At 40.4% G+C, this 16,512-nt stretch overlaps 1 protein-coding gene across 1 annotated transcript in view; it reads left to right on the forward strand.

Moving 5' to 3' along the window:
- Positions 1 to 16,512, forward strand: part of PRKAR2B (protein kinase cAMP-dependent type II regulatory subunit beta) — a 63,638-nt gene that overhangs the window by 30,446 nt on the left and 16,680 nt on the right. The window contains exons 3-4 of the mRNA XM_087722328.1: positions 13,284 to 13,336; positions 14,082 to 14,165. Coding sequence (XP_087578454.1) covers positions 13,284 to 13,336; positions 14,082 to 14,165 — 137 coding nt within the window. The remainder of the gene's footprint in view (positions 1 to 13,283; positions 13,337 to 14,081; positions 14,166 to 16,512) is intronic.

Consider the following 16,512-nt stretch of genomic DNA (forward strand, 5'->3'; position numbering starts at 1 on the left):
TTCAGCAGAAGGGAGAACACATTAGAGCAATTTGAAGTAGGACTTTTTCCCCCTTCAAATTAGGTGAAATATATTCCGTACAGAAATAGAATTTTACCTCTAGAGAAAGGTTACGATCGCTTGTACGACATACAAAGAAAAATCGAATCTATGGCTGGGAAAGCTTCTCCCAAGTTGCTCCAGTCCTTTTGACTGGTCATGATTTCCACCCAAATTACGGATATCTTTTAACAAACCGGGATTTTGGACCGGGAATGTCTCCATAAGGAATGAATGAGAGCATCCGGCTGCGTTTCAGCTGTGTTTTTCTATTAGTTCCTTTCTGCTGAAAGGTCTGAATGTCCGCCAGCTGCTTGTTGCGGCTTATTAAACATTGGTTGCGGGAACTCATATTAGGTGTGCCTAGGGCCATGATGGCGAACCTATGGCACGAGTGCCACAGGGGGCATGCAGAGCCCTCTCTGCAGGCACGCGAGCCGTCGCCTCAGCTCAGCTCCACCGCGTATGTCCGTGCACCTCCTGCTGGCCATTTGTAAATCAAGGTCTACCTGTACCAATCGTTTTGGCTACATTTGTGGTATGGCCTTGTTATATATTTTGGACTATTGACACCCACCGGTCGTGCATTTGAGATTTATTATAAATAATAGTCATGTTTCCCTTGTAAATGGTCCAATTTCCTCTCTCTCTCTGGCTTCAGTCCTTTATTGGCGTAACCGAAAATAGGCTATTATGAACAGTTGTGTTTCTTGACACCTGAGGGTTGACAACAAATCCAGTAGAAATCTGTTATTTTTCAAACCCTGTCTCTGGTTTGGAACACCTGGTAGCTTTCAAGTTTCATTTATAGACACATCCTGGAAGAGGTACAAAGACGGAGAGAAAACAAATGAGAAACGAGCGGGAACTTTCTTTTCCCCCTTAAATAGCAATAGTAATAGCAGTTAGACTTATATACTACTTCATAGGGCTTTCAGCCCTCTCTAAGCAGTTTACAGAGTCAGCATGTCGCCCCCACAGTCTGGGTCCTCATTTCACCCACCTCGGAAGGATGGAAGGCTGAGTCAACCTTGAGCTGGTGAGATTAGAACCGCTGAACTGCAGATAACAGTCAGCTGAAGTGGCCTGCAGTTACTGCACTCTAACCACTGCGCCACCTCGGCTCGCTCCTTCCTTCCTTCCTTCCTTCCTTCCTTCCTTCCTTCCTTCCTTCCTTCCTTCCTTCCTTCCTTCCTTCCTTCCTTCCTTCCTTCCTTCCTTCCCCACTTACCAGTAGCACTTATATACCACTTCACAGTGCTTTACAGCCCTCTCTAAGCGGTTTACAGAGTCAGCCTGTTGCCCCCAACAATCTGGGTTCTCACTTTACCCACCTTGGAAGGATGGAAGGCTGAGTCAACCTTGAGCCGGTGAGATTTGAACCGCCGAACTGCAGATAGCAGTCAGTTGAAGTGGCCTGCAGTACTGCACCCTAACCACTGCGCCACCTCGGCAGAACCACTGCCACAACTTTGTCTTTTTAATGAAATAAAACCAGGTTTGTGTGGTTTAATCAGCCTCACCCAATTCCATTTGAAGGCCTCTACACCTGTAGCATCTCGTCACCTCATAAGACACAGGTAGTTCTCAACTTACGAATGAGCCCCAAAAGTTTGTTGCCAAGCGAAACAGTTGTTAAGTGACTTTGGAGTTATTTCCTGCCTCCCTGGATGGTATATTTTTGCACAGATAGTTTTATTTTCCATTTTCATTTTCATACAGTCACACATATACTGTACTGTACAGAACCGGGGTCATATAACATTAAACAATAAACACAGCAATAATACCCCCCAAAATAGAAACCCAATGTACCTCTTCGACCCTCCATACACCCTTTCTTTCGCCCCCCTCCAACTTTCCGTCTTCCCACATTCCTGGATGGTATGTTGAAGTGATGGCGAACCTTTTCGACAATTGAGTGCCCAAACCTCAACGCACCCAAACCCGCATGCACGCCCCGGAGCACCACAAATCGGAAGACCAAGCGCCTGGCGAGCATGCATGCACTATAGCCAGCTGGTCTTCAGATTTCCAGCACATGCATGCGTGCCAGCCAGCTGGTCTTTGTGTGCCCCAGAGCGCTGGAAACCCAAAGGCCAGGTGGCTCATGCACGCATGCGCCCCGACCTCTCCAGGGCGCAAAGACAAGATGGCTGGCATGCATGTGCTCGCCGGAAACCTGAAGAGCAGCTGGGGCATGCCCACAGAGGTTCGCCATCACGGGTATACTGGAATAAATTTAGGTCAGAATTGCTCTTGGCTATTTCTTCTTCTTCTACTACTACTACTACTACTACTACTACTACTACTACTACTACTACTACTACTATTAGAACTAGAAAAAATAATGAAATATCGCGACCTGGCCATCGAAACTACGCGATTATGGATAAAGCATGTAACAGTGAATACCCATTGTCATCGGGGCACTTGGCACCATGTCCAAGAATTTTGCAAGATACATCAACAAATTTCAGCTTCCTGCAATAACACCAGCGGAACTGCAAAAAAATGCACTACTCGGAACAACTTATATTTTAAGAAGGTCCTTGGTTGATACTTAGGACGCTGGCAGCAAACAGTATCAGCCATTAGCACCAGCCAATGGTATTTGTAGTGCATTTTTGAATGTTCAGTTGGCTGAGTTTCATGTTTAATGAATAAAGTATATAATAATATCATCATCATCAACAACAACAACAACAACAATAATAAGTGCCTTGGGTGCAGTCCCAAAACAAGTGAAGCAATACTTAAACACCATAGGAATTGACAAATTCTTCCATCAGTCAATTGCAGAAGGCAGTTTTACTGGAAACAGCTTCCATCCTGCCATGATATCTGTAACATCATCAAAAAGACAGATATGCCTCGCCCAGGTCCTTGGTAAGGACTCGACAGATAGACAAAAAATGCCAAATCCAATCCGAACAGCTGGCAGATTGTGTGATGATTTAACAATGGGGAAAAAATAATATATTAAAAAAGGGTGATTAGGGATTGAATTCGTGGTAAATTTTCTACGAGTTGATTACAGTAACAGCTTGTTAACAAAGGGTTTTGGAACTTCAAATTTGTTTTCCTTCTATAGTTCATCATTTTTATTATTTTTATATTCCTACGCAAGGGGACTCGGTGGCTCTGTGGCTAAGACGCTGAGCTTGTCGATCAGAAAGGTCGGCAGTTTGGCGGTGTGAATCCCTAGCTCCGCGTAAGGGAGTGAGCTCCCGTTCCTCGTCCCAGCTTCTGCCAACCTAGCAGTTTGAAAGCACGTAAAAATGCAAGTAGAAAAATAGGGACCGCTTCAGTGGGAAGAGAACATTGCATTCTGTGCACCTTCGGCGTTGAGTCTTGCCGGCCACATGACCATGGAGACGTCTTCGGATAGCGCTGGCTCTTCGGCTTTGAAACGTAGATGAGCACCGCCCCCTAGAGTCGGGAACGACTAACACATATGTGCGAGGAGAACCTTTCCCTTATTCTTACATAATACATTCATCATTACGTGGTTTTTTTTCTGTTATAGTTCTTGTCTTCAGCCGGTTTGAACCTGTTCTTATCCAACTCCACGTTCCTTACGGAGAATATTGTTTGAAAGAACTAGAAGCCTGAATCAAAGCAACTCCTACGTTACTCAAAGAGACACCCCTCTCCTGCGCCCATCAGAAGGAGTCCAAATTAAAGAGCTCCAAAATATGGCTCTTTGATATTTGCTCAAGCACATCCAATGAAAAGGAGCCCGTATTTCTGAGTAATTGGTTCCACCCTCAAGCATCGTTTACTGCTAAAAAGACTTTTCTAATGTTCAGACAGCATCCATCTTCCAAATCCATTACTGGAACGTAAGAGAACAAATCTTGACCTCTGAGTAACATCTTTTTTAGGGTTTTTAGAGAGGGCTATTATATTCCCTTTTCGCTTGTCTCTTCTCAACTTTTCTGTCTTTCTGGGTCTCTTTAAAAAAAAAAAGTCTTATTTTTAATATCCTGACTGTTGCTCTTTCCTGAACCTGCTCAAGGGAACATAATTCTTAAAAGTACGACAGCCAGAATTATTATTTCTTTTCCATTTTTTGGTCAACCGGTTCTGACCGAGGCTTCCCGAGAGCATGAAGCAAATTTCTTGTCCCGACAAAAAACCCTTTTATTAATTTGCTGGGAATTCTGCTCATTCACATCCAGCAAAGTCTTTTGAGGGAGGATTTACAGTCACAGAGCTTATCTGGCTTGGAGAGGTGCCAGGCCGATATCTGCAGAACTTGGCAAGGAGTCTCGGAGAGTCATGAACCAATGAAGCGAACTAATTGCCTCCTGCAAACTCCACTCCCCTTTTGCTCCTCTTTTATTTCCTCTGGGAGGGGCCATTCATCATCCACCTGTGGCCTTACTCCCAAGTCGACCCCTGTTCCCTTTGTCTGGCAACTCTGCGCATGCGCACACTGGGAACAGGCTCCAGCTGTTTGTCTGCCTCACTGATCTCTGACTCCGAAGGCAGGTGATAACTGTCAGACGGCCTTGTCTCCATCTCTGACTCCGACACAGAGCCCTCGTCCGAGCCTTCCCCAGACTCCAGGACTGGCCCATGTTCCTCCCCAGCCTTCTCACTGTCCGAATCTGCTGCCAGCTCCACTGACTGCTGGTGGGCCATAACACAACCATGCTTCTGTTTATGCAGTCTAAAGTTGATTTGCATTTATCATTGCAGCTGCCATCTCATGCTAAGTTACAATTTGCAATCCTTTGTAATCAATTATAGTTCCAGTATAATTGCATATACTGTTTAGTAAGATACCTAGCCACCATAGACTTTTATACTGGATCCCTGCTCTCCAGTAAATGCTTCCTATGTCTCTTTATTAACATTTTTGATACACCCCAGATTTGTAAGGCAGGATGGAAATATTTAGCATTGAATGCAATGCCATTCTTTTGCTTCTAATCCTTTTGAACAAATTATGTCCTTAAACCAAATCATCCCCACATGTTCCTCCTCCTCCTCCTCCTCCTCCTCCTCCTCCTCCTCCTCCTCCTCCTCCTCCTCCTCCTCCTCCTCCTCCTCCTCCTCTCCTTCGTCTTCTCCCTCTCCTTCTTCTTCTCCTTCTCCTTCTTGTGTCATATCCATCATTAGATGTTGTCAGTCATGTTGGTGATCTTATTTTTATCATCAGCCACATGAAAAAGTGCTATTGAATTTTCTCCAAGCCAGTCTCTCAAACCAGTTGAGTTTTGTCCAAACCAGTCCCTTAGATTTTGAAGCCACGATGTCCTTCTTCCTGGACCTCATTTGCCTTCAATCTTTCCTTGAGAGGGTTAAGTGAAGTATGCCACATTTTTTGGGGTGTTGCATCACACGCCCAAAATATTCTAACTTCCGCTTTTTTGTTTTGACGATTTCTCTTGGTTTTCCCAGGCGGATTATTACATCCTCGTTTCTGATTTTGTCAGCCCATCTTATACGTAACGGCCCCCTGTAAATCCACATTTCAAATGCTACTAATCTACTATACTTAAGTTACTAAAATTATGGTTGCTTTGCTCTAATAGGAATTCAAGCATACTTTGTTTGTTTTTGAGCATTAATGCATCGAGAGGTAGAATCAAGATGTTGTAAAGTGATATTTATGCCAGTTTATAATGCCTTCGCAAGCCTTTGCCCAGAAATGGAAAAAAACAAATCAATTCCAAGCGAAGATGAAATAATAAGAAAGGTTATGGACTGTGCCGAAATGGACAGACTAACTAAAGAAATCCAGGGAAAAGGAGAATCAGAATTCTACCAGATATGGGATAAATGGGTGGATGGAGGAAAGAAACAAGAATCAATGAAGGAATATAACAAAACTCAAAAAATAATAGTTACGAGTAAAATAAGAGGGTTAAGAATAGTGAAATCCAAATGAAATACAATAGAAGGGGAAATAATACAAGGTGAGCGGTATTGATTGATAGTTGCTATTAGAAAGAACAGGAAGTTCCTGTTCGTATTGTATTGTGTAAATGTGGTGTACGTCTAAGTTTTGTGTGTGTGTATTTTACATGTTTGTTAATAAAAATCTTATATATGTATATGTGTGTGTGTGTAAATGTATATGTGTATGTATGTATATATGTGTGTGTGTGTGTGTGTGTTATATTTGTGCTGATAAATAAATAAAGGGAGACTAGTATAGATCTATTTCAAGCTATTTAGCTCTCATCAGCTAGCCATACCCTTACTGGGATTCGAACCTGTGCTATATTCGAATCCCAGTAAGGGTATGGCTAGCTGATGAGAGCTAAATAGCTTGAAATAGATCTATACTAGTCTCCCTTTATTTATTTATCAGCACGAATATAACACAAAATGTGTAACAAAGGCAACAGTAAAAATATTGGGTTTCTGTCGTGATGGACTCTTGTGACGAGCCGATTGACAGATAATGGAAGCTATTAGCTTCCTCCCATAATTGGGGCTTACCAGGGGTTGTGACACTATAGATAGATAGATAGATAGATAGATAGATAGATAGATAGATAGATAGATAGATAGATAGATAGAGAGATAGAGATAGAGATAGAGATAGAGATAGAGATAGAGATAGAGATAGAGATAGAGCACAAATGCAACATAATATATATATCCTTCGTAAGACCACACTTGGAAGGCTGTATCCGTTTATGGTCGCCATGATATAAAAAAGATATGAAGACTCTGGAAAGAGTGCAGAGAAGAGCAATAAAGATGATTAGGGGACTGGAGGCTAAAACATATGAAGAACGGTTGCAGGAACTGGGTATGTCTAGTTTAATGAAAAGAAGGACTAGGGGAGACATGATAGCAGTCTTCCAATATCTCAGGGGTTGCCACAAAGAAGAGGGAGTCAAACTATTCTCCAAGGCACCTGAGGGTAGAACAAGAAACAATGGATGGAAACTAATCAAGGAGAGAAGCAACTTAGAACTGAGGAGACATTTCCAGGCAGTGAGGACAATTAAATCGGTGGTCAACTTGCCTTCAGAAGTCGAATAGAAAGATATAATAGAAAGATTAGCTGCGTTTCGGCGCTTATGTTAAACTCTCCGGTTAAAAGTTCTTATTGAAGAATGTACTATTCGCCTGCACTTGTCCTTAATGTTGTGTACTCAGAACTAGAAATGCGTAGAAATTGTTTTCTCTGTGTTCCTAGCCTGATGGCTCTTCTGCTTACATAAGTGATTTAATGCATTATTTATTGGTCATTGAAATTAGCTTAACTTTTTTTTTCCACAAAGGAAAGATGATTTAGTGCATGAAAAAGATTACCTTTCCGTTCTGATCCTCACCAGCCATTTATTTCCATCTTTGTGCTAAAAGAATCGGATTTCCATTTCTTCCTGCAGAATAGGCCTATTGTGTTACCTTTGACTGATATTGTTCTTTCTGAATTCCACTTTATACAAGAAGCATAATGGCCTTAAGAGGCCCATTCTCCACTTTCCTGGTCCTCAGGATTATACGCCTGTTTTGCTTGAAGATGTATTATATCCTTGAGTTGTATTCAAATGTTTATATATTTTCTGAAATGAGGTGGCTGACAACAGAAAGGATTTTTTTCCCCATCAAGGCAACCACTCAACATACTTCAGTTGTTGTTGTTAGTTGCGAAGTCGTGTCTGATCCATCGCGACCCCATGGACAATGTTCCTCCAGGCCTCCTTGTCCTCTACCATCCTCCGGAGTCCATTTAAGCTCACGCCGACTGCTTTGGTGACTCCATCCAGCCACCTCCTTCTCTGCCATCCCCTTCTTCTTCTTTTGCCCTCCATCGTTCCCAGCATGAGGCTCTTCTCCAGGGAGTCCTTCTTCCTTCTCATCAGGTGGCCAAAGGATTTGAGTTTCCTCTTCAGGATCTGGCCTTCTAAAGAGCAGCCAGGATTGATCTCCTCTAGGACTGACCGGTTGGATGGCCTTGCAGTCCAAGGGACTCAGTTGTGGTTCTCCAGCATGATGGTGCATGTCCCGACACGGAAGGTTCTCCGTGCCATAGGTCCGCCATTACGGATCTAGAGGGACAAAGAACAACAGCCTTCTCTGTGGTGGCTCCTTCACTGTGGAACATTATCCCTGTGAAGATAAGATTGGGTGGAAACTAATCAAGGAGAGAAGCAACTTAGAACTGAGGAGAAATTTCCTGACAGTTAGAAGAATTAATCAGTGGAACAAAATTTGCCTCCAGAACTTGTGAATGCCCCAACACTGAAAGTCTTTAAGAAGATGCTGGATAGCCATTTGTCTGAAACAGTATAGGGTTTCCTGCCTAGGCAGGGGGTTGGACTAGAAGACCTCCAAGGTCCCTTCCAACTCTGCTATTGTATTGTATTGTATTATTGTATTTTCCTTAAATACACATTAAGGAAGGATTATGTTTTAAGAATTAAAAAACACGGTTTACGAATCCCTAGGAGGAAGGTTATTTCTGGTTATTTTCAAGTATTTGAATAAGCAGAAGTGTAGCATTTCTGGAGCAAGGATCTCAGTTAAATAAACCGAGTTTGTCTTAATTTAGAACTCTATCCAGATTGATAGAGAAAGATGATCTTATGTGGAAAATTATTGGCCAAACATTTGTGTGAGAATAAACTATGAACTGATCTGGACTCTTGTGTTATGATAGCAGTCAGCTACCAGATGTGGGCTATAAGCAATAGTTGACATCTGGAATAAATTCACAGACCCAATTCATAAAACAGTAAGTTTGGGACAGCTTTGAAACAAATGACGTTGCTATCATTTGACAAGCAAATAATTAATTAGTAAGAATGAACCATGGGGTTTTCAAAGAGAACAATACCTTTTTAATGAAATAGTTTAAGTCTTTTTTTTTTTTTTGGTAAAAAGCTGATCTGTCTGGGAGCAATTTATTATTAATCTCTTTTCAGGGTAAGATGGATGGCATATAAATTTAATTTGAAAAGAAATAAGAAATTTAACGGGATATATTTTTAGTAGTAAAAATAATGATAAATTGCAGATGAAGTCAAATATTAAAAAACGGGAATTAATCCGGAACTTCCAGGAGGCCCATTCCGCCCCCCTCTCCCCGAGCCGCTGCGCGAGCCCTGAACTTCCCTTACATCTCAAACGGGCCGCGTGGAGACTCCTGGGAGAGGTGGGGTGGGCGGGGCCCGCCAGAGGTGGGATTTGGAGGTTCTCCGAACCGGCCATAACGTTAGCTACGGGTTCTCCCGAATCCAGTAGCAGCCCACCCCTGAGGTCGGTAGTCAAATGGATCATGAATGCAAACATTGGGCTTTTTGTAAAATTCATCCACCTGAGACGCAACTTGGAATGAACTCCCTTGTTCTGAGAAATTCTTAAGTTCGAAACCCCACCTTGGCAAAATTTTCAGCTTACACAGGAGGATGGACCCTCAAACATGGTTGGCACTGAAGAAGTTAACCCGGGGCAATACTGATGACATACTTGCGAGTGTGACCTTTTTGCTCAGATTAAATGCTGTCCCTGCCAATCTTCGGGGGTGGGGGAGGGTGGAGGAGAAGGAGAGCATCTTTCGGAAAGGTTTATTAAGTGACAAATCTCATCGGTGCTAATCGCCTTGAATGCAACCGGAAGAGGTCGGCGCATTTGAAAGACCATCTGAGCTGGGAAGCTTTGTGAATTGGCACAGGGACAGCAATAGCACTTAGACTTATATACCGCTTCAGAGTGCTTTTGCAGCCCTCTCTAAGTGGTTTACAGAGTCAGCCTCTTGCCCCCAACAATCTGGGTCCTCATTTTACCGACCGCAGAAGGACGGAAGGTTGAGTAAACCTTGAGCCGACGAGAATTGAACTGCAGACAATAGGCAGAATTAGCCTGCAATAATGCATTCTAACCACTGTGCCACCAGGCAGGAGAATGAGAAAGGGAATAAGAAAGAGAGGAAGGGAGGGAGGGAGTAACAATAGCACTAAGACGTGTACGTACGTATGTACGTACGTACGTACGTACATACGTCTGTCTATCTATCTATCTATCTATCTATCTATCTATCTATCTATCTATCTATCTATCTATATCTCATATCTCTCCCTCTCCCTCTCCCTCTCCATATCTATCTATCTATCTATCTATCTATCTATCTATCTATCTATCTATCTATCTATCTATCTATCTATATATATATATATATATATATATATCGCTTCACAGTGTTATACAGCCCTCTCTACACAATTTACAGGGTCAGTCTATGGCCTCCAACAATCTGGGTTCTCATTTTACTGACCATGGAAGGCTGAACCAATCTTGGGCCCATCAGGATCGAACTCCTAGCAGCTGGCAGAATCAGCCTGCAGTACTGCATTCTCACCACTGCGCCACCAGGAAGGAGAATGAGAAAGGGAATAAGGGAAGGGATGCGAGGTGGCGCAGTGGTTAGAGTGCAGTACTACGGGCTACTTCAGCTGACTGCTAAGTGCAGTTTGGCAGTTCACATCTCACCGGCTCAAGGTTGGCTCAGCCTTCCATCCTTCCGAGGTGGGTAAAATGAGGACCCAGATTGTTGGGGACAATATGTTAGCTCTTCAAGCCGCTTAGAGAAGGCTGTAAAAGCACTATGAAGCGGTATATAAATCTTATTGCTATTGCTAAGGGAAGGGAAGGAAGGAATAGCAGTTAGACTTATATACCGCTTCATACTGTTTTACCAGCCCCTCTCTAAGCAGTTTATAGGGTCAGCGTCTTGCCCCCCACAATCTGGAGAGTAGAATAGAATATAGAATGTAGAAAATAGAAAATAATAGAAAATAGAAAATAATAGAAAATAATAGAAAATAGAAAATAATAGAAAATAGAAAATAATAGAAAATAGAAAATAATAGAAAATAGAAAATAATAGAAAATAGAAAATAATAGAAAATAATAGATAATAGAAAATAATAGAAAAGAATAGAAAAGAATAGAAAATAGAAAAGAATAGAAAATAGAAAAGAATAGAAAATAGAAAAGAATAGAAAATAGAAAAGAATAGAAAAGAATAGAAAAGAATAGAAAATAGAAAAGAATAGAAAATAGAAAAGAATAGAAAATAGAATAGAAAATAGAATAGAATATAGAAGAGAAGAGAAGAGAATATAGAATAGAATGGAAATAGAATAGAATAGAATTGACATTTGGAAGGGACCTTGGAGGTCTTCTAGTCCAACCCCCTGCTTAGGCAGGAAACCCTACACCACATTTTACTGACCTCAGAAGACCAAGAGTCTCTGTCTCTGTCTGTCTGTCTCTCTTTCCCTCCCTCTCTCTCCTATTGCATACATTTTGTGAATTTTACGTTTTTCATCTAGATTACAGGTTGCTGTTTATTTAGCAATGGGGAAAGCAAAAGACTTGGCTTGAAATGCCACTTAAAGTTTTAATCACCTGTGAAGCTTTTAGCATGCAGACAGAAGAAGATAGGAGCATAAAAGGATATGGGCCACAGTTGCGCTAAAAGCTTTCTAAGTGGTGTAATGTCGCAGTTCAAGATATCTTGTGTTTTGTTCTGATCAGAGCCGGCTTATTAGATTGGCTTTGGGATACTGGGAGTCAGCCAGACCCTCTCAAAAAAATGGTACCACCAGACCAGCCTGGTAGAAATTCTTTGGGGAGGGTTTTGCTGGAGGTGGTTGATGGACGGCGGATCCCCCTTCCCTCCTTGTGCATCCTGCTCCCTCCCTTCTCCGGTCATTTAATAATCAGTTGTATTTCTGTTGTTATTTGACACACATAATTTTTATGGTTTTGTTGCTTTTAACATTGTAAGCGGTACAGAGTTGCCTTATGGACAGCAATCAAATTGGATGGATGGATGGATGGATGGATGGATGGATATAGATTGGATAAATGGATAGATGGATAGATATAGATTAGATGGATGGATGGATGGATGGATAGATATAGATTGGATGGATGGATAGATAGATAGATAGATATAGATTGGATGGATGGATGGATGGATGGATGGATGGATAGATAGATAGATAGATAGATAGATAGATAGATATAGATTGGATGGATGGATGGATGGATGGATATAGATTGGATAAATGGATAGATGGATAGATATAGATTAGATGGATGGATGGATGGATGGATAGATATAGATTGGATGGATGGATGGATGGATGGATGGATAGATGGATAGACATAGACTAGATGGATGAATGGATGGATAGACAGATATAAATAGATACAGATAGATATAAGATTGGATGGATGGATAGATAGATGGATAGATAGATGGATAGATATAGATTGGATGGATGGATGGATGGATACAGATTAGACGGATGAATGGATGGATAGACAGATATAGATAGATATAGATAGATATAAGATTGAATGGATGGATAGATAGATGGATAGATATAGATTGGATGGATGGATGGATGGATACAGATTAGACGGATGAATGGATGGATAGACAGATATAGATAGATATAGATAGATATAAGATTGAATGGATGGATAGATAGATGGATAGATATAGATTGGATGGATGGATAGATAGATGGATAGATATAGATTGCATGGATGGATGGATAGATGGATAGATATAGATTGGAGGGATGGATGATGGAGGGATGGATGGATAGAGGATAGGCAGATATATAGATTGGATGGATGGATCATGGATGTATAGATAGATATAATTGGATGGATGGATGGATATAGATTGGATGGATAGATATAGATATAGATATAGATATAGATAGATATAGATAGAGATAGAGATAGAGATAGAGATAGAGATAGAGTAGAGATAGAGATAGAGATAGAGATAGAGATAGAGATAGAGATAGAGATAGAGATAGAGATAGAGATAGAGATAGAGATAGAGATAGATAGATATAGATAGATATAGATAGATATAGATAGATATAGATTGGATGGATGGATCATCAACTAGTCATTTATTAGGAGCACCATTTTGGGAAGACCTTTTTGCAGTCAGATCTGAGCCTTCTTTGAATTATAGCTGAATTTTACCCCTGTTCCTTCCCTCCCTTCAGTCTGTGTCATAAATCACATTCCCCAATGAGGTGCACTCCTCCCAAGCCTGCTACAGTAATCTGAGATCCAACTCTAGCCGAAATTATGCATGCAATGAGCTCCCCCCCACCTTTCCTCATCATGGCAACTTTAGGAGTTGACAATTATATTAGTTGTAACTCAAAGGCAAAAAAGTGAAAAGAGATGAGCATTTATGAATAAACTTGCATTTTTATTTTCATTTTTAGTGTGTGCAGAAGCTTATAATCCCGATGAAGAGGAAGATGACACTGAATTGAGGGTACGTACACTCAGGATCATACGCCTAGGGACGCGATGGCTCAGTGGCTAAGACGCTGAAGGTTGGCAGTTTGAATCCCTAGCGCCGCATAACAGAATGAGCTCCCGTGACTTGTCCCAGCTTCTGCCAACCTAGCAGTTCGAAAGCATGTAAAAAATTCAAGGAGAAAAATAGGGAACCCCTTTGATGGGAAGGGAACTGCACTCCGCTTTCGGCATTTAGTCATGCTGGCCACATGACCAAGGAGACGTCTTCGGACAGCGCTGGCTCTTCGGCTTTGAAATGGAGATAAGCACTGTCCCCTAGAGTCAGGAACAACTAGTACATATGTGTGAGGGGAATCGTTACCTTTATCTTTTCCTTTCACCCAGAAAATAAAAGATATGTTTCTGAAAAAAATAGTGTAAAAAGTTATTTTTAAAAATACAAACAGACATGCACTATATTTGTGCGTATATATATTTATATCTATAGGCATCTGTAAAATGAAATGTAGGATTAAAACACTACCGTATTATTTTATTGTAATTTTTCTTAAACCCTGGAAAATTTAAGACTGGCATATTGTTTCATTCAGGTTCTTCGGATTTGTAATAATGAGATTTAAAAAATCATATCTCTCATTTTGTTCACAGAACATAATAACATATCTGTATTAATTTGGATAATGCCCAGTACTTTGGAAGTCAACTTCTCCCAAAAGAAGATTTCTCAAGAAAACCTAACTTATAATGATTTCTTCCAGGTTATTCACCCCAAAACAGACGATCAAAGAAATAGGCTGCAGGAAGCTTGCAAAGACATTCTCCTGTTTAAGAACTTAGACCAGGTAAAAATTCAGTGATTCTTATTTTTTTCTCTCTCCCTCCTCCCTCCCACTCCCCCCTTCTCATCTGTCTATCTTGCCTCTTGGTCTGTCTGTCTGACTGTCTATCTATCATCTATATTATCTATCTATCTATCTATCTATCTATCTATCTATCTATCTATCTATCTATCTATCATCTATCTATCTCTATCTATCATCTATCTATCATCTATCATCTATCTATCTATCTATCTATCTAATCTATCATATCATCTATCATCTATCTATCTATCATCTATCAATCTATCTATATCATCTATCTATCATCTATTTATCATCTATAATCTATCAATCTATCTATATCTATCTATCTATCTATCTATCTATCTATCTATCATCTATCTATCTATCTATCTATCTATCTATCTATCTATCTATCTATCTATCTATCTCATCTATAATATCCATCCATCTATCTATCTATCTATCTATCTATCTATCTATCTATCTATCTATCTATCTATCTATCTATCTATCATTATCTATCTATCATCTATCTATGTATCTATGTATCTATCATCTATCTATATCTATCTATCTATCTATCTATCTATCTATCTATCTATCTATCTATCTATCTATCTATCTATCTATCTATCTTCTATCATCTATCTATCTATCATCTATCTATCTATCTATCTATCTATCTATCTATCTATCTATCTATCTATCTATCATCTATCTATCTATCTATCTATCTATCTATCATCTATCTATCTATCATCTATCTACCTATCTACCTACCTACCCACCCACCCATTCATTCTATTTTTGATATATGATAGATCTATCTATCTATCTATCTATCTATCTATCTATCTATCTATCTATCTATCTATCTATCTATCTATCTATCTATCTATCTATCATCTATCTATCTATCTATCTATCTATCTATCTATCTATCTATCTCATCTATAATATCATCTATCTATCTATCTATCTATCTATCTATCTATCTATCTATCTATCTATCTATCTATCATCTATCTATCTATCTATCAATCATCTATCTATCTATCTATCTATCTATCATCTATCTATCTATCTATCTATCTATCTATCTATCATTATCTATCTATCATCTATCTATGTATCTATGTATCTATCATCTATCTATATCTATCTATCTATCTATCTATCTATCTATCTATCTATCTATCTATCTATCTATCTATCTATCTATCTATCTATCTATCTATCTATCTATCTTCTATCATCTATCTATCTATCTATCATCTATCTATCTATCTATCTATCTATCTATCTATCTATCTATCTATCTATCTATCTATCTATCTATCTATCTATCTATCATCTATCTATCTATCTATCAATCATCTATCTATCTATCTATCTATCATCTATCTATCTATCTATCTATCATCTATCTATCTATCTATCTATCTATCTATCTATCTATCTATCTATCTATCTATCTATCTATCTATCTATCATCTATCTACCTATCTACCTACCTACCCACCCACCCATTCATTCTATTTTTGATATATGATAGATCTATCTATCTATCTATCTATCTATCTATCTATCTATCTATCTATCTATCTCTATCTATCTATCTATCTATCTATCTATCTATCTATCTATCTATCTATCTATCTATCTATCTATCTATCTATCTATCTATCTATCTATCTATCTATCATCTATCTATTTCCCAGAAAATAACATAGCCCCATTTGCGTGAACCTCTTTTTACGTATTTGCCGTCCCACTTGCGAGAGCCTCACCGTGAATGTCACGGGTGCTCATGCACACATGCACTTGCTTCTCCCACAAATCGCCAGCAGGGTAAAAATGGTCTCCCCTGAGCTCTGGAGGCCCCCCGGAGGCTAGAAACAGGTTCATTTCTGGCCTTCCAGAACTTCCGGGAGGCCTGTTTTTCTCCCTCCCTGAGCCTCCGTGCAGGCCCTACAATTACGTGGCATCCCAAACGGACCGTATGGGAACTCCTGGGAGGGGTGGTGGGAGGGAAGGAGCGGGGCAGGCAGCAGGGCCAGCCAGGGGTGGGATTTGTGGTTCTCCGAACTAGGCAGATTCCCGAAACCGTGCGAACCCGCAGCAGCCCACCCCTGCCTCTTTCTCCCCCGTCCCTCCCACTCCGGGCTGCCAACCCAGAAAGATTGGGGAAATCTGGGCTAGAGAGTGTCATGGGTCACGTCTACCAAAGAGAAAGGGGCTGGCTGCCAGAGAACCCAAAGACGAATGCGGAGTTTTGGTTTCCAAGGAAGCATCTTTGGAAACGGGCCTTCAAAAGGGGTCCTCCTCCTTTTGGGTTCTTGAT

Source organism: Thamnophis sirtalis, unplaced genomic scaffold (assembly GCF_051295495.1).
Source record: "Thamnophis sirtalis isolate CommonGarterSnake01/CBP01778 unplaced genomic scaffold, rThaSir2_p1.2 scaffold_9, whole genome shotgun sequence".
NCBI lineage: Eukaryota > Metazoa > Chordata > Lepidosauria > Squamata > Natricidae > Thamnophis > Thamnophis sirtalis.